General features: G+C 49.4%; 2 protein-coding genes across 2 annotated transcripts; one reads left to right on the top strand and one right to left on the bottom strand.

The window, feature by feature from the left end:
- The first annotated feature begins 4,790 nt into the window (after positions 1–4,790).
- On the top strand, positions 4,791–6,829 carry ZBP1 (Z-DNA binding protein 1). The gene is made up of 6 exons (XM_053452737.1): positions 4,791–4,812; positions 5,044–5,112; positions 5,701–5,877; positions 6,159–6,224; positions 6,379–6,561; positions 6,720–6,829. Exons 2-6 carry the CDS (start codon positions 5,049–5,051, stop codon positions 6,827–6,829), a joined length of 600 nt encoding a protein of 199 aa, XP_053308712.1. The 5' UTR covers positions 4,791–4,812; positions 5,044–5,048.
- Positions 6,830–10,563: 3,734 nt separating this feature from the next.
- Positions 10,564–16,888, bottom strand: LOC128471837 (protein spire homolog 1-like). Its single transcript, XM_053453814.1, has 16 exons — positions 16,660–16,888; positions 15,829–15,863; positions 15,366–15,548; positions 14,821–14,946; positions 14,674–14,739; positions 14,253–14,417; positions 13,218–13,295; positions 12,956–13,085; positions 12,761–12,888; positions 12,501–12,582; positions 12,109–12,260; positions 11,803–11,922; positions 11,554–11,621; positions 11,430–11,457; positions 10,976–11,118; positions 10,564–10,747 (listed from the first exon to the last, which is right to left on the bottom strand). Exons 1-16 carry the CDS (start codon positions 16,886–16,888, stop codon positions 10,564–10,566), a joined length of 1,917 nt encoding a protein of 638 aa, XP_053309789.1.

Genomic DNA, 16,888 nt, shown 5'->3' with positions numbered 1-16,888 from the left:
AGCGCTCGTGCGTTCCGTGTCCCTGAGATCAGCGATTGTGAGTTCTGTGTCCTGAGATCAGCGAGTGTGAGTTTCGTATCCCGGAGATCAGCGATTGTGAGTTCCGTGTCCCTGAGATCAGTGCTCGTGCGTTCCATGTCCCGGAGGTCAGCGCTCGTGCGTTCCGTGTCCTGAGATCAGCGCATGTGCGTTCCGTGTCCCTGAGATCAGTGTGTGTGCATTCCGTGTCCCTGAGATCAGCGCTTGTGAGTTCCGTGTCCCTGAGATCAGCGATTAAGCGTTCTGTGTCCTGAGATCAGCGATTGTGCGTTCCATGTCCTTGAGATCAGCGCTCGTGAGTTCCGTGTCCTGAGATCAGCGCTCGTGAGTTCCGTGTCCTGAGATCAGCGCTCGTGAGTTCCGTGTCCTGAGATCAGCGAGTTTGAGTTCCGTGTCCCTGAGATCAGTGCTTGTGAGTTCCGTGTCCCTGAGATCAGCGCTCTTGCGTTCCGAGTCCTGAGATCAGCGAGTGTGAGTTCCGTGTCCCCGAGATCAGCGAGTGTGAGTTCCGTGTCCCCGAGATCAGCGTGTCCTGGGCTCTGCTTGTTTCCTGAGGGGTAAGTGTGCGCTACAGCGACTCTCTTCGGGAGAGCTGTTTCCTTTGTGAATAATCTTGTGAGCCGCACCATAAAGCGCAGCTGTCTGCCGGGTTAATGTGCTTTGGGTTCCAGGCTGAACGCTGGTGGGTTACTAGCAGACGGCACTCTATATATTAATACCCCTCTGCCCCCGGCTGCTGATTGGTGCTGCCGGTCGCTCTGCGCAGACGCCTTCCTTGTAATCGCTGTCGGAGACGCAGAATGAAGGTGGAAAGTTTCTCGCGACGTCGTGCTGAATAACTTAGCGGCGCGTGTGGATTTGTGAAATCCACGCTGGGTGACGGATGAGACTCCACTACACCCATTACTCACAACTCCCTCCATCTCTCTGGTGCATACCTGTCCACCAGCCTGGATCTCTGGGCTTAGTCCCTGTCTCTTGCTCTTTTTCCCCCATTAGTTTTTACCCTTTCAGTGCCGCCGCCGCGAGTGCATTTACTCTGGAGGACGTTATCTTCCTGTCGGGGGAAGGGCAGCTGCCCTTTTGGGCGAGTTTATTAGATAATGTAGTCTTCAGCCCTGGCCAGTCCTTGTTACCCCATTTGCACGGATTTCCGGCATCACCAGGCCAGGGGGTTGGGGCATCCTGGAGGTTCAGGCAGCTCCTCTGTATTTCTAGAGAATTGCAGTAATTGGAGTTATTCCTCCCCGGCTCCTTATATCGGGGAGTAAACGCTACAGAAGGGCCAAAAAGCTGCAGTAAAGGGAGAGCGGAGCGGGAGGTTTCGTGTCCTCAGACGACCTCTGCAGAGCTTTTCCGTGTCGCGCTTTGCTGTGTGATGTGAGGTCACATTGTGCGAGAGGACGGGCCGCGCATGGTGTCTGAGACGGCCCTCCACGGCCCTCAAATCTACTTGGAACAGCAACTTATCTTTTAAATGTTGCTAACGGTTCCGGGAGGAGGTGGCTTTCTGTTAATGCCCCGTCGGGGTATTTCATCATGGGCTGCCGTCCTTGGGGTGAACGCTGGGAATGATTTATTCGCCCGGCATGTAGATCACGTGTGGGCCGGCGTCACGCTTAAAACTTTCCTTCTATAGCAGATGTTTTTGGATTTTTTTTTTTGTAAATATGTTAAAGTAGACGAAGGGTTAAAATATCTGGCAGACTCTCCGAGCTAAATAAATGGGTATTATTCCTCCCCGGGGGAGATCCAGAAAAATCCCTTATTAATTCCCAAACCCTTGAAATTGAATTTGAAGGGGAGTGGAGGCGCGGCGCGGACGCCCGGCTGAAGGTTACTCGGTTTTCTGGAGCCGCCGCTCTGTTTGAGAGAACTCTGTGCCGAGGTCAACGGATTTCTCTCCTGATCTGGCTCAGGGTGACGTTTTTCTGGAAGCGTTTGTCGGAAAGAAAGCCATTTCCTGCAGCTGCAGCGCTCAGGCTGCCAAAGGCAGACAGTAACCGCGTCGGCGTGCCAAGGACTCCAAACATGCAAACATTTCCATGATTGCCCTGGCAACTACCCTTAACCCTTTCCGTGCAAAGCGCTTCCTGAGAACCCATGTGTGGCAGAAACGGCGCTTTGTACAAGTTTTACCAGCCGTTCCTCCTTCAGTTTTTGTGGCTTCTGACCCGGGTTCTCGAGGTTCTTCGGGTTCTCCTGGCAGATTCTTCATCATTCATTACTGGTTCCCATCAGGTCACTCAAGGGCCGCGGTGGGAGTTCGTCATACGCCAGTCTCATTGTGGGCTGTTTGGGGAGATGGTCGAGGCAGTGAGACCCCCCCCTTCCCTCTCGTCGTGGGTTTGGTGGGGAAGCTGCAGACCTCCAGAATTCTGTGTCCTCAGTAACATGGAAAGTTCTACCAAGTTACCAAGAGGCGGATCCCCCAGCGCCTGCCCTGACCCCGGCTCCACAATCTCTTACAGGCCATGACTTCTCTACGACCGGCGACATCTATTGGACACGGTGAGGTGTCTTCTGCGGTGTTGGACAGACAGATGGACACATAACGATGTTCAGTAACTTGGCCCATTCAATATCCTGAGATATCCTCGGCCCCCCGCTGGCCCACGAGCTCGTACGGCTTCACCTGTCTACCATGAAGGGGACTCGGATACCGCAGGATCAGGTTCCTTGTGCCCCCTGAGGCCATACATGGAACTGCGGGTAAAATATGGCCCTGTTGGTAGCCCAAGTTCCTCAGTCATTGAGCCACAGGATGGAGTAACCCGCTGGAATAAAAGGATGGTGACCACGAAATAGATCTGGTGGAGTAATGAGGGATGTCACCGCTGTCTGCTGGGTTAATCTTCGTGTTTTTTTACAGATACTGATATATTTTTAGATTTACTCTTTCATTGCAACCCCATGTAACCCCCAAGGTTTTTGGGGTGAAATCTAAAGTTTTAAACGGCTGATTCCCGGAGACCAAATCTTAACAACCTCGTAAGAATCCGCTTCTCAGGGGCGCTCAGTGTCTGAACATCATTTAAATGGTTAAAAAATGTGAAGTGTAAAGAGGGGCAACCTGAACATTTTATTAAAGGTGCAGTAAAGGGGGGGGGTCTGGGCGCGATTGTCCCAGGGGACACGCTGCGGGGGCTTCACGGAGCGTTTTCAGGATGGAGTCGGCTCTTATTTTTAGGAAATGAGATGCTGACACCTCCAGCAGATGCCTCGCTGCGCAGCGTGTTCCCGAGTCAAAAATATATCTCAGGGAAAGGAACATTTTCGGGCACTAAGCACTTTCCGTCAGCCAATCAGCCGGCAGCCGTTATATAAGAACCCAAATCCGCTGCGGCAGAGCAGCTCTCCGGGTTAAAGTGACCTGGATTTTCAAATGTGATTGATTTTGCTGCCCCAGGTGGCGGAGAAGGGGTTAATGCATCGGGGCAGCTCCGTGGTGTTGGGAGGGTTAATGGTGCGCCTCTCTAATTTAGGGTCACATAAAAAGGTAACCCTTTCAGTGCCCACGATGGCGTTCTGTTAAATGAATGCACTCCCGTTGTCAGGCGTCCGTTTGGAGGGCAGAGGGAAGGGTTGTGGTTTTTGGGGGAGAGAGGGCTGCCGGTGGAGGCCCCCCAACAAAATTGTCCCCTATGCAAGTACCTTGTCTACTGTGAGGGGAATTCAGCCCCGGTACATCTGACAGCGGTATAAAGAAATAGTATGATTCTCACGGACACCTGTTATATATTCCATAGGATCACAGCAAACCTGCTGTACTCAGTGGCCCCCCGGGCCCCCGAAGCTGCTGTGGTGACCACATTAACACGACATCAGTTTTGGTCTAAGGGATATTTGTGTTCAGGGCTTCACTGGATAAAGAGAACAGGTCCACATTATATTCTGTCCAATCAGGAGCACAAAGAGTTCTACTCCCAGCACCCTCAGCCATGGGAGTTTTTGCACACTCTGGCCAGGGGTTGTAGTAACGTGCAGTAACCACTTTCTGCCACTTGGAGGCGATTCTTACGTGTCCCAATTTGTCTGGATACACAGCAGCGTTATACAGAGTGCGGCCACCGGAGGGCGACAATTACACGCCTTTCACCAAATGTGACTCAGGACAAAATTATAAATGTATATCGAGGGAGGGAGAGAGAGGGATAGAGGAAGAGAGAGCAAGAGAGAGAGAAGGAGAGCGAGAGAGAGAGAGAGAAGAAGAGAGCGCGAGAGGGAGAAAAGAAGAGCAAGAGAGGAAGAGAGAGAGAGCAAAAACGACAGAGGGAGAGTTAGAGAGTAAGATAGAGCAAGAGAGTGAGTAAGCGAGAAAGAGCGAGAGAGGAAGAGAGAGAGGGAGAGCGCAGGGTGCCCCGGAGACACAGGAGAAAGAGCCCAAGATTCCTGTTGGCGACAATGAATGGGACGGGATTATTGGTTAAGGTTCTGTTTCTTTATTACGGATACATTTATTTTGTATTTCACCGGGAATCGTATAAAAAAAGCAATCTAAAAGAAAGAAAAATTTCAAAGAGTAAAATAAAGATATATTTTCATGTTTCCGTCCAAAAATCCCCCCCCAGAATCCGTCGGTCACCTGGACTCTGTGAATGAAAGCAGCGCCCGGGGCTCTAATGCTTTTATTTATTAGGTTTCTGTTTCTCAAAAACAGTTTCATTTCTCTGACGAGACAGAAACAGAAACTAAGAGGAAAAAAACAAACTTTGCGCCAAGAGCTGGCTCCGGGATCATTCCTAGAGGAGGACGGCAGAACGTCTCGCACCGGTAACCTCAGCTGTCTCAGATCTCTTTCACCGATAACCATGGGGGGTTCAAGGGGTTCAACTGAATTTTTTATGCTTTATTCCAGCTTCTCTGTAACGGTTCAAGCTTCTGCAAGCCACCATCTAGCCACAAAAAACAAATAGAATTAGACTCCTCTGCAAATATTGTGATTTATCGGGTATAGTCCTTACTGTTAAGATCCTGTATATAAAATATTTGTAATTTTTTTAGGAGCGATGGCATCAGGCGCTGAGTCGGGGCTGATTCATGTGAAGGTGCTAGACACGCTGGGTACTCTCGGTGAGATTCACTTTGGATAAACAGGGGCTCGCAGGTTGTATCTGCTCGTCTTTTATGATCGTATTTCCCCTTAATAACTGATTTCATGAATCTTTGTAATATCTGAGAAGGACCAGTAGCTGCTGGGATGGATTCAGGCCGGTCCTGAGATTAAATCCTGAGATGAAGTCCTGAGATGAAGTCATGAGATGAAGTCCTGAGATGAAGTCCTGAGATTAAATCCTGAGATGAAGTCCTGAGTTTAAGGATAAATTTGGCAATTTCTGCAATCTCTGCAGAGAAAGCAGGCTGTAGGCTCGGCCATAGGGCCATAGGGGACTCTGGAGCCCAGCATAGCCGAGATAAGATGCCCATTACTGGACACAGTTTAATAAACATGGAGGAGTGAAAGCTTGGCCGGTAGCTGACAAATGCCACAAATGTCAGCTAGACGGGTGAGGAGTGCCCCAAAACCACATTTGTAAAGCCCATCTTTTGGGAAATTAGGGATGTCATGCTGGGAGAAGAGGTGCAGACATGAGGATATATTGATGATGTGCGTGATGCTGGGTATTAATGATGACTGACTCTGCGTCTCTTGTGTTGCAGACAGAGAGATTTATCAGTATCTGCAGAAAAAATCACCAAAGAAAGCTATAAATGTCGCCCGCGGTGTGAACAAAACGGCTGCCAAGGACGTAAATCCAAATCTGTATAAAATGAAGAAACTCGGTCTTCTTCATTGCGAAGATCAAACGAAGCTCTGGAGCATCAGTAACGGGACAGGTTTGTAGTTATGAGGTTGAAGGATTCGGTATGATTAATACAGGGTTCAGGGACCCCCTGTTCGGTACGTGTCTTGGGACCTGGTGGCCTCCCAGTTGGGCTCAGAGGCCAAAAAGTTATGGGAACACAAAGAAAAGTAACGCGTGGAGAGGGGAGTCCGTACGGAAAGGTCCCTCGCGGGCCCCAAACCATGAATTATAAGAGTTTCACTGTATTCGCTGTAGTAATAGTATCTCTGTATAATTAACCGGCACTCACAAACACATCGCTGTCTCCTCCAGCATCAGACATGCCAAACGGGAAAATATGTAACACAGCAATGGCAGACGTGGAAGAATCCAACACGCGTGAGTAGAAACGATCGTATTTAATGAACTCATGTTCCAGATCTAGATCTATTACGTTATTATACAGTGAATTCTGGTTCGTGATGTCATATCGATGATGTCATTGAGGTTGACAATATTAATAATACAGGCCACTTTCTTTGCCTATTTTTAGAGGAGAAAATACTCGCAATTCTAAGCAAAAAAAACCCACAAAGAGCGCTTTCAATAGCCCAGGAGTTGAAGAAATCTTCCGCCAAAGACGTGAATCCGATTTTGTATAAAATGAAGGACATGAAGCTGCTCGATCACGACTCGGACACCAAACTCTGGTCAATTAAATCGGAGGAGGATGCAGGTCCGTGGCCGAGTTAAAGGGTTAATATAACGGTTCTAGGTTAAGGTTCTAGGTTAAGAGGCATCAGGGTCACTGTTGAGCGATCACCGGGTCTCGGGTATGGAAGCCTACGGTTCCTCTGCAGAGATTTAATTTTCTTGTTTTTATTCCTAACTCAGCTCCCCGGCGGACAGACGACCCGACAGCAACTGAGTCGCCAAAGAAGTGTAAGTTATTATTACCAATCTTTGGTGTTTTTGGAAGATGGCTGACCTGCAATAGAATCTAATATTAATTAACAAGGGGGGCAGAGACTGAGAACGAGGGGGGCAGAGACTGGGAACGAGGGGGCAAAGACTGGGAACGCGGGGGGCAGAGACTGGGAACGAGGGGGCAGAGACTGGGAATGAGGAGGGCAGAGACTGGGAACGAGGGGGCAGACACTGGGAACGAGGGAGGGGGCAGAGATGGAGACCGGGGAGGCAGAGATGGAGACCGGGGGGGCAGATACTGGAAATGAGGGGGGGCAAAGACTGGGAACGAGGGGGCAGAGACTAGGAACAAGGAGGGCAGAGACTGGGAACGAGGGGGGCAGAGACTGGGAACAAGGGGGCAGAGACTGGGAACGAGGGGGGCAGAGACTGGGAACGTTGGTTGGGTGTCAATCACCTGCTTGTATTTCCTACAATAAAATTGTGACTTTTAGTCTCAATCGAGTGAAATCTCCCCGTCTCCGCGGTTTGTGGGAACTTCTGTGTTTTGCAGATATAACTGTTACCAACATCAATATTTGCAATGCTGCGAGTGTCCAGCTTGGCAACAGCAACATTATCAATGGCTGGCCCTACGAGCCGCCTGCGGACGCCTCCTGCGTGGAAGGTAATGGCTCCTCTGCCTCATTTGGAAACGTGACTTCCTGAGACTTTTTTCTTTAATCCACAGATACGCGGTTCGGAATTAGAGAAGCAACTATATAAAGTATCTAATTAAATCAATAGGATCAGTGACCGACTCCTGTATACTGTATAGATAAATCAGCGAGGTGCCCTGTATACTGTATAGTTAAATCAGCGAGCCGGCCCCTGTATAATGTATGATTAATCAGCGAGCCGGCTCCCTGTATAACGTATGGGTAAATCAGTGAGCCGGCCCCCTGTATAATGTATAGTTAAATCAGGGACCGTCCCCTGTATAGTTAAATCAGGGACCGTCCCCTGTATAATGTATAGTTTAAACAGGGACCGTCCCCTGTATAACGTATAGATAAATCAGCGAGTGCCCCCTGTATAACGTATAGATAAATCAGCGAGCCGGCCCCTGTATAATGTATAGTTAAATTGGCGAGCTGGCCCCCTGTATAATGTATAGTTAATGCGTGTTTCATGTCTCTCTCTGTTCTCCAGAAGCTGATTTCGATGATAATTGGGACTACGGCGATAGTCTCAGCCCGGCTCGCAGTGAAGGTGACTCGCAGAGCGTCCGTGTTTTCTTTCCAGAGGGGGAGATCAGCTGCACCGGGAGCTGGAACGAGATGAAAGTCACTCACAAGACAGACAGCGGGATAGGTACGAGACCGCCCCAAATAATTACCGAGATCAGGGGGGATCGCAGACTAAGTCCCTGCTTTATCACCAGTTCTGCCAATCCCCCAAATCATAAAATGTGACTATTAATGAATGAGGCTGATATCAGTTATTTATCTTTAATTAATGTTAGAATCCAAAAACTATTTCTGGCTGCCGGAATTCTGATACCAAGCCTAGCTCGCCCCTTTTCTGTCTCGGCCTCCATGTTCTGCCCGACGCGTCCTTCACAAGCTGACGTTGGGTTGTATTTAGGTTTCGGATCGCATGATTATTGTGAGAAGATGGAGACTGCGATACAAAACATGTTACGGGGGTCCAGCGGCAGCTCTATGAGCAATGTGTGCATCTACAGAGGTAATGGGGGTCTTGGGATGTCACCCTATAAAACAGATAACGGCACAGAATCAGGACAGGGTTATTATTCGCGTTGTAACCCAGCCTGCCCTTTCATCCAGTAGGAAGCAGAGCACTAAATTGTGGCTCCTGCTGTGTAAAATCCTCCGACACAGCCAATGGAATAAATGCTTTTCTAGGAATGGATTCTGCCTCTGCACGTTAAAGTCCAAAATAAAATGTTCTTTTTCAGAGGCCCAGGCTCCGCCCCCAAGAACCTCATCTCCAATCAGCACAGAGCACAGTCTGCAGGACTTCGACACTTCTGAGCTCTGTGAGGATCTGGAGACCAATCACAGACCTCAAGGGATGGACTCATCAGGACCTTCTGACTCCGGGGTGACAACGGTCCCCACCGCCTGACCCGCCAAGCTCCTTCGGCTTCCCTCAAACCGAGCAGGTGGCCCTTATTTACCCCAGTTGGATGGCAATAAGACTATGGAGGGCATCAGCTCCAAAGGGCTAGGTACAGAATTAGTGGCCCCAGATGGGCTGGACATTTCCCTTCATGCCCGAATATAGAATATGAAACCTGGACTCAGAAAGTCCCTACTTTACAAGCCCACGGGAGCAAACGGAACAGACAGACACCTCTACCACCCAAACCCGGACACCTCTACTCCACACCCTGATACCTCAACCCCAAACCCCTCAACCACGGACACCCCACGAGAATTAAAAGCGAGATACCACAACCTCAAACCCTCTACCTCAACCATAAACCTGCATACCTCAACCCCACGAGCGTTAAACGCAGATACCTCCAACACATCAGCTCCCTGCCTCAAGAATTAAAAGCCCTCAACCCCAAACCCTCATACCTCTACTCCACAACATACATTAACCTCTCAATCCCTGAGCCCTCATATCCGTAACCTGAGCCAAATGTTATATTTAACGGTTCGTTAATGAGGGTCCCTCAGGATATATTTTAGCAGAAAAAGATCACCCCCTTACCCCTTTTTGCTGGGTTGAGAGTCTCAGCATTCAGTGGACTCTGTTGGGGGAATTCAGGTAATTATTGGGGAGTTTGTGTTCATTAACCACAGCTGAGTTTATCCAACTGAATAAAAGCAAATCCCTTTTACCAAACCGCGTGTATTGTTTCCTGGCGTAACCCTGGTGACCAAACCTCGTCAGGGTTGGGGGTTTTCAGGATCTCCTGACCTCAGTATGGGAGAGGATACCCCTACTTCCTCGGTCAGGGCTGCCTTTCCCTGCGTGCACAGCTACAGCGGAGCAATCACGGGTAAAAAAAAAAAAAATAAAAAAAAATAAAAGCGCAACCTGAAAAATTACATTTCACCAAATTCTTCTCTTTATTTTTGAGATCGTGACAAAGAAAATACAGATTTTATCAAGTATTTGTTGGCGGCCAGAAGAAAAAAAAAAAAAAACCAAAAACATAGAATTCCTTAAGAAGCCCAGAAACATTAATAAACCCGGCAGCTTTTCACAGACGGCCCCCCAGAAACCCCCAAACTGTGCAGATACATTTAAGTTATAAGGTGAGTGCGATCCAGAACATTCTGAGAACAGGTCATATTTTGGTGGAATAAAAAAATAATATAAATCAGGCAAATTACTGCACGTTAAATTAACCATTTACATTGTGGACAAACAATTATACAATCTCTATACATGAAGCGCGTTGACACGTGAATTAACCAGTTCCCAGCCTTTCCCTGTGACGAGGCGTGTGGGTCGGAGGTCTATGTGCCACAAAATTGGCAAATCACCAGTTAAGAAGAACTTTAAGAAAAAAAAATAAAGTTTATGGGCATCTTTAAAAATTTAAGAATTACATTTTATTCACTCAGGCCTAGTCAGCAAACATGACAGACAACAAAGATACCAAAATACGTCACAAACACTGTACAATATTATATAAAAGCCCATTTATCATCAGGGTCACCTCTGAGGTCAGTGTGAAAACATCCCATTGGATAAGAGTCATTGAGGGGTCTTACAGGTGGTGCCATTATTTCATTCCCCCAGGCGGTTGGTGGCATCATTGTCTGACCCGACGCGTTTCGCCGGGTAGTTAGGACACAGAGGCGCTACGCATTTTCAATCCGTCTCTCGGCACCTCGATCTGCTGGCTCCTGTCCATGACGTCCAGGATGTACTCTTCACATTTGGTACAGACGTCCATGCAGGTCCAGTTCTTCATTGAGCTTTTGTGGAACGGAACATCTTCTGCGTGGGGTTCAAACACCAGCGGGATTCTAGGAGGAATAATTGAGACGATTAACTGGTGTTGAGACCCATGTTCATCACAGAGAAAACCCTGGCCTAGTACAGGATAAAGCAGTGGTCAGGTACATGCCGGTATGGTACATGCGCAGAGAGGTATCAGAAAACATGCTGTGAATGGCAACCAGGAATTAGAGGCCCCCACCCCCCCCGTTCAACTACAACATGGAGGCAGAAATAAATCAAGCCACTGAAGTTACCTTGAACTGTCCCAGTTTAGGGTTTCTTTGTAGAACATCTGGGTGCTGTCTTTCTGGTAAACTGGATCGTCCTCCCGGGTCAGAACCAGTGCTTTGAAGAAGGAGACCGGCAGATGCATGCACTGCTTAAAGGGCATCAGCATCTAAACAGGTGGAAATAATCAGATTTAGAAACCAGAACACGGGATTTAAAATGTTCTCCTGTGAGGTGATCAACGCAACGAAATGGTCTCCTTGCTACAAGACCAACCAACCACCAGCCAGGAGCCATCAAAAAGACAGCGCATAGAGCGTTAGACACACAGCCTCCGGCCAGCAAGCCATTCCTCATCTACACTAAGTCCAGCACTAAAACCAGTCGAAGGGTCCCATGGGAAATGCTCTTAGCGCTTTCAGTTTAGAGGGAACAGCCCGGCCGGTCCCCTATTCCCAGTGAGGTTGGCTTAACACTTACCTCCACGCTGCATTCAAGACAGTTCACCCTGTAAAGAGAATACAGATCGTGTCAGAAGGCAGCGGTCAGCTCTCCATGAGGATGGATCTTCGATCCCAAGATAAAGGGATTAACCACACAGTACCTTTCACACATTTTGCATGTGTACGGCCAAGTGAAGAAGAGTCTCTTCTTGTGACAGCTGAAGCAGACCTGGAAGACACAACATCTTACAAACCTCCTTTTGGGACCACAGATGTCTCTTTAGATAGAAGAATGTAACTTCCGGTACAGCTTTTCCTTTATTTATGAAGGGGGAGACAGATGGTATTTCCAGGCACCTTTATATCACCAGAAGATCTTTCCATAGTTATCAGGCTCATTTTGGACTCACCTTGTTCCCCAAGAACCTGTTGCTCTCCAGGAAGTCCAATATTTCAGCTTTCACGGTTTCTCGTCGTGCGAGAACCAGCTCTTCCATGGTGGGTGGGTGAATCCAGGGGTACTGGCAGCTCTGAGCAGGAAGAACAGGATTTATAGAGGAGTAACAAAGACCACTAAACAGAAGGTCCTTGTTACTTCAGGACCATTGGCCTGCACGTTAATGGAACCCCTATAAGTGTGCGATCAGTAGCCCCTTTGGGGATCATTTAAGTAGACTCCGTATTGAATTTTTACATAAAACCAGGAACAGATTTACCTTTGGAGGCTGCCCACCACATCGCATCCTCTGGAACGAGTCCTCATACGAGCTGGAGCGCTTGTGAGTAGACGTCCGTTTATCGTGACTCAGGAAGCTGTTAAGTTTCAGGTCAACTTGAGAAGAGGTGAGCACTGGAGCAAACATCAAGTCTACAAGACAACAGATCACCGGCCATCAGGTGACAGCTTATCTACAGGTCAGTACTCTGAATCCAGACACCAGGGAGCCGATGAGAAGCAAGGAGATCCCACCTCCCATTGGCTGCCCACAGTCACCCAGCTAAAGCACATTCCCAGTTTAAACATTAATTGGTTATTTTTATGAAATAGTAACGTTTCTCTTCAGGTATTAATAGCAGCACTTTATCACCGGACAGTGGCATGAAGTACCTGTGCTCACAGATGGCAGGTCAGAGAATTTGCTGTCGGATGATGTCTCTGAGCTGAACTCAGACGGCCAGCTGATCTTCTCCTGTAGAAACAGATTCAGGTTATGGAGAGACCCCCAACTCACTTCATGGGCTGAACCCGGCCGAGTCCTAAGTGGACCCTCGACCTCCCAACTCACGGTGCTCCATGTAGACCCCGGCCTCTGCCTCACATACTTTTATTTTTCTCGACGCTTTGCCGAGTCACAACTGAATATTTACATCGCTTGCAGTATCCAGGAGATCACTGGAGTGCGAGCAGCTCCGCCGCCTGCGCCACATCCGGTGACCGAATCCAGAATCGCTACTCTGGCCACAACATGAGCTTCGGGACGTCCCAAAATCCTCATCTGGAACGAGAGCAGAAATAAGTAAAGACGTAATCTGTTATACGGGACGGAGAAGCGCGGCCAGCACCTTCGTCGAAGCGCATGTTCCGGTAGCTGGGTAGCGGACGAAGTTTAGTAGCAGATTTGATCTCGGTCATCAGCAGCTCATGGAGACTCGGCTCCTCCAGACGGCGCTCCTTCAGCTTTCTCTCAGATGCCTCCAAAACAAAAAAAGAAAAAAGGATACCATACCTCCTACGATACAGATTTATAGAAAAATGCAGCCGAAATGGTTCTTTTGGATCTTTCAGTTTCTGAGTTTTCGGGATCACTCGCCGACGAGCATTTACCGGTTTGAGTGGCCGTACACGGATCAGGTCCGTAATGAAATTCTCCGGACTTTGGTTAATTTTATTTTTTTCATTTTCCTAGAAAGAAGAAAATAAACCATTAACCCCAAGAAAGAGTTCTGACCTCCATGAACCCATTAGAGCGCTCCCCCTCCTGCCGCTCTGTCTTTAGCACAGCGCTACGCACCGCGACAGCGGGATTGGCAAAAAACTTGGCAAAAAACTTGCGGGCGCGGGCGGGCGGTCAGGCACTGTACCTGCGGGTCCCGGTAATCCCGCGCAGTCCCGCGCGGCTGCCTTCTTGCTGCTCCCTTACAGTGTCTCCTAGCTTGCTCCGCCCAGGAACAAAACGGAGTCACGTGATGTGACGTCACTTCCTGTGACTCCGCCTTGTTCCTGGGCAGAGCAAGAGAAGAGACGCCGTGAGGGAACAACTCGAGGGCAGCCGCGCGGGCACTGCGCGGGAAATCAGGTAAGGAAGCGGGCATGATTGGCCACAAATGTGGCGGGAGCGGGCGGGATTGGCTACGAATGTGGCGGGAGCGGATCACCCACATTGCGGGAGCGGGATTAAAAACCGCGGGAGCGGGATTAAAAAAGTAGTCCCGCGCAGGGCTCTACTCTGGAGTCTGGCAGCATCCGCAGACCGGCCGGCCTGTGCAAGCTAAGTAAACTAAGTTAGGCGCACATTATGTTTCTGTGACAGGAAATATTGGGGGGGGGTGGAGGTGCACATTATGTTTCTATGACAGGAAATATTGGGGGGAGGGTAGGTACACATTATGTTTCTATAACAGGAAATAATAATGAGGGGAGGTAGGTGCACATAATGTTTCTGTGATGTCACACATATATAATTATGCAAGTTAGCATAGCCAGTATTTTTTTTTGCAAGAAAGGTGGCAACCTTATCTCAGGGCGATGCGCTAGACTGCAAGTTACCCCTTTAGTGCATGCAGGGGTTGAAGGAGGCATCGGTTGGTCCATAAGAAGCCTCTTGTGAGGTTTGCTGCATGAGGCGACCCCGTCACCCACCTGGACGGCCCGCAGGGTGTACCTCCGGCATCGAATATCATTCATGAGCAGCTCGTGTGGCGACGGCTTGTACACCACGGGCAGCCCTGTATACGAGCGCTCTTTGGCGCTGCTCAGCCGGATCCCGAGACGGAGCTCTCTGATCACGTGCCGCCACAAGTCATTCTGGAAACGGGAGAAGATACTTTACTACGTCGGCACAAAGTGTGAGAAACCTGAGAGAGGCACAAAGATCTAGAGATGGCAGACAGCATAGACACGGAAGGTCAGGGCTGTGGGGAGAGAGTCAAAGTCAGGGCAGGAGAGCGGAGAGCAAAATGAAACTGGTAGGAAATTAGGGCTACAGGTTGAACTTTAAGCAGATGCGTTTGGAAGAGCGTTCCTGCCGGGGGCTGCGGGGCTCCGAGACACTCGCTATTACCCAGCTTTCGTATAAAGGGAGGGAGTCTTTGGCCAGAAAGTCTTCTGCCTCCAGTTGCTTCAAACTCTGGAATAAAACAAGGAGACGCTGGAGATCCTGCCTCAGGGTGACCCAACCCAAACCGCCGAGAGGCAGACGTCCAGATACCTGCTTGGATCGCTCCAGGGTTCTGAGGAGTTTGCAGAACTCTTGGTGTTCAGCAAACTGGACCCGGCAGATGGCCCTGTAGTGATCGGACGCCTCTGACAGGGAGAACAGGCGCTCCTCGCAGACCTTTAAAAAGAGCAAGTCAGAATGGACGAGCCGCATCGTGAAATAACCACCAGGGAGCGTGGGACACCCTTCAGCTTGCGCCCAATATGTAGGCGCCCTAGGCAGTAGCCTAGTTCTCATGTGTCGTAGGGCTGGCCCTGATCACCACAACCAGCAGGCCCTTTTGTCTTTGAGTTTCTGTCCGTTGCGGTGGTCATCGTTTTGTAACTTGGGCTACGAGCCCTGGTGGGGCGCCACAGCAAGGCATTATACGGCAATACATCACATCCTGCTCACGCTACACTGCCCAACGAATGAACCAGACAGGCCGAGCCGTCACAGCAGCCACCACCCAGCCAGGGCTCCCAGTTATACAATATTCATTTTCCCCCATCACCACACGGACCCCGAATCTAGGAAAGATTGGATATTTTTCTTACCTTTATGGTGTCATTTAAAGTGACGGCACCCTGGGAATTCATCGCAGGCTCTGTGGCCGAGGGCTGCAGCCCCAGCATGAGACACAGCAAGTTATCCAGAGGTTCGCTCAGGACACGTTCCAGATCGCTGGTCACCCCCCAGTCCAGAGCGGTGTACACGATGTGACCGAGGCGTTCAATCATCTAAAGAGGGACATCAATCATCAAGCGCAACATCATCAAGTGCAACACATGGGGGCCACCACCGGCCGTGGGCTGGTGACCCTCATGGGGCGTTCCCGTGATGCCGACCCTTCCACAAGCCGGGGTCTTAATGGAGGGACTCAGCTAAGGTCAGTTTGGCTGCAGCAGTTGGAAACCCCCATCACTGACAGCAACAAGGGGGGTATATATGCTAGGGGTGGCAAACCTGGGGACTGCCAGGTATGGGGGTTTAGTAACAAGAGTAAATACAAACACTTGCCTCTCTCTCGGAACACACGGAGTCTTCCGAGCCTGCGATACAAACAGATTATTATTAATTCCTGATACAGCGCCACCATATTCTGCAGCGCTGTACAATAATTATCTGGACGCGAAACATTGTAACAAAGCCAAAAGTAAGTTTAAGCGTCTCCAGCTGGCAGCGCAAGAGTGATGGGAGCGCGGCGACTACTGGCGAGCGCGCGGAGTACACTCGTCATATACGCTACGTCCAGAGATTCCGAGAGAATCAATCCTGTGGGATTATAACAAGAATGAAACCCGAACCAAGACAACGTTTAACAAAATAACGGCAGCAGCCACCGAAAAAAAAACAAAAAAACTCGGCAGCAGGAAGGAAGTGCATGCAGGGACTATCCTTTCAGCAGAGACCAAAAAAATGAAATGGCACAAGAGGGACACTATTGCCGAGTGGGGCAATTATTAGAAGGTTTTATTTAATTATTAGGGGTTTTATTTACCCCGTTTAATTTATAAAGCCGTTTCTATGCACATTATCAGTGCTTTTAAGGCAGCAGAACCCTGTGATACCCTCAAACATTCTGAGCTCCTAGAAAAGAGGGGCATCAGGGCACAAAGAGGGACCTGTTAATTTTAACAGGGACACTCAGTAGGTACAGAGCAGGAACTTTCTAAATGCGCCGCAAACACACGAGGCAGAAGCGGCCGGTTGGCATCAGCATCACATTAAATGCCGTTATTGTTGCAGACGCTGCATTTAATGCGAGGAAACGATGAATTTCAAAATTTTGGGGCTAAATCTATATATGCTCGTTGATAAGACTCCTCAGCTGCCCCCTGAATAAATAACATTTGCCCCCCTGGTACTCCTTACCGCTATATACAGCGAAAGACACCGCACCGTCCTGGTGTAGGAGAACGTCCTCCACTCCGCTCGGCACCCGCCGAACACCCCGCTCCCCGAGCCGGAGCTCTCTACAGCACTGGTAACACAGCGCCCAGGCCTGCTCCTCGCTCACCGGCTGCCCATACCCCATCAGGATGTCTTTTAGGGTCACTTTCCCGTTCGGTCCCTCCAT

Source organism: Spea bombifrons, chromosome 13 (genome assembly GCF_027358695.1).
Source record: "Spea bombifrons isolate aSpeBom1 chromosome 13, aSpeBom1.2.pri, whole genome shotgun sequence".
NCBI classification, from domain to species: domain Eukaryota; kingdom Metazoa; phylum Chordata; class Amphibia; order Anura; family Pelobatidae; genus Spea; species Spea bombifrons.
The sequence above is the reverse complement of the archived record's forward strand: the minus strand, read 5'-3'. Positions and strand labels throughout refer to the sequence as shown.

Coding starts and splice junctions, on each gene's coding strand:
- ZBP1 (XM_053452737.1), top strand. CDS start 5,049: ATGGCATCAGGCGCTGAGTCGGGGCTGATTCATGTGAAGGTGCTAGAC. Junction 5,113..5,700: donor AGACACGCTGGGTACTCTCG/GTGAGATTCACT, acceptor CTTGTGTTGCAG/ACAGAGAGATTTATCAGTAT. Junction 5,878..6,158: donor GAGCATCAGTAACGGGACAG/GTTTGTAGTTAT, acceptor TGTCTCCTCCAG/CATCAGACATGCCAAACGGG.
- LOC128471837 (XM_053453814.1), bottom strand. CDS start 16,888: ATGGAGGGACCGAACGGGAAAGTGACCCTAAAAGACATCCTGATGGGG. Junction 15,549..15,828: donor CCGTGTGTTCCGAGAGAGAG/GCAAGTGTTTGT, acceptor GTCCCTCTTTAG/ATGATTGAACGCCTCGGTCA. Junction 14,418..14,673: donor TCCCTTTATACGAAAGCTGG/GTAATAGCGAGT, acceptor TCCCGTTTCCAG/AATGACTTGTGGCGGCACGT.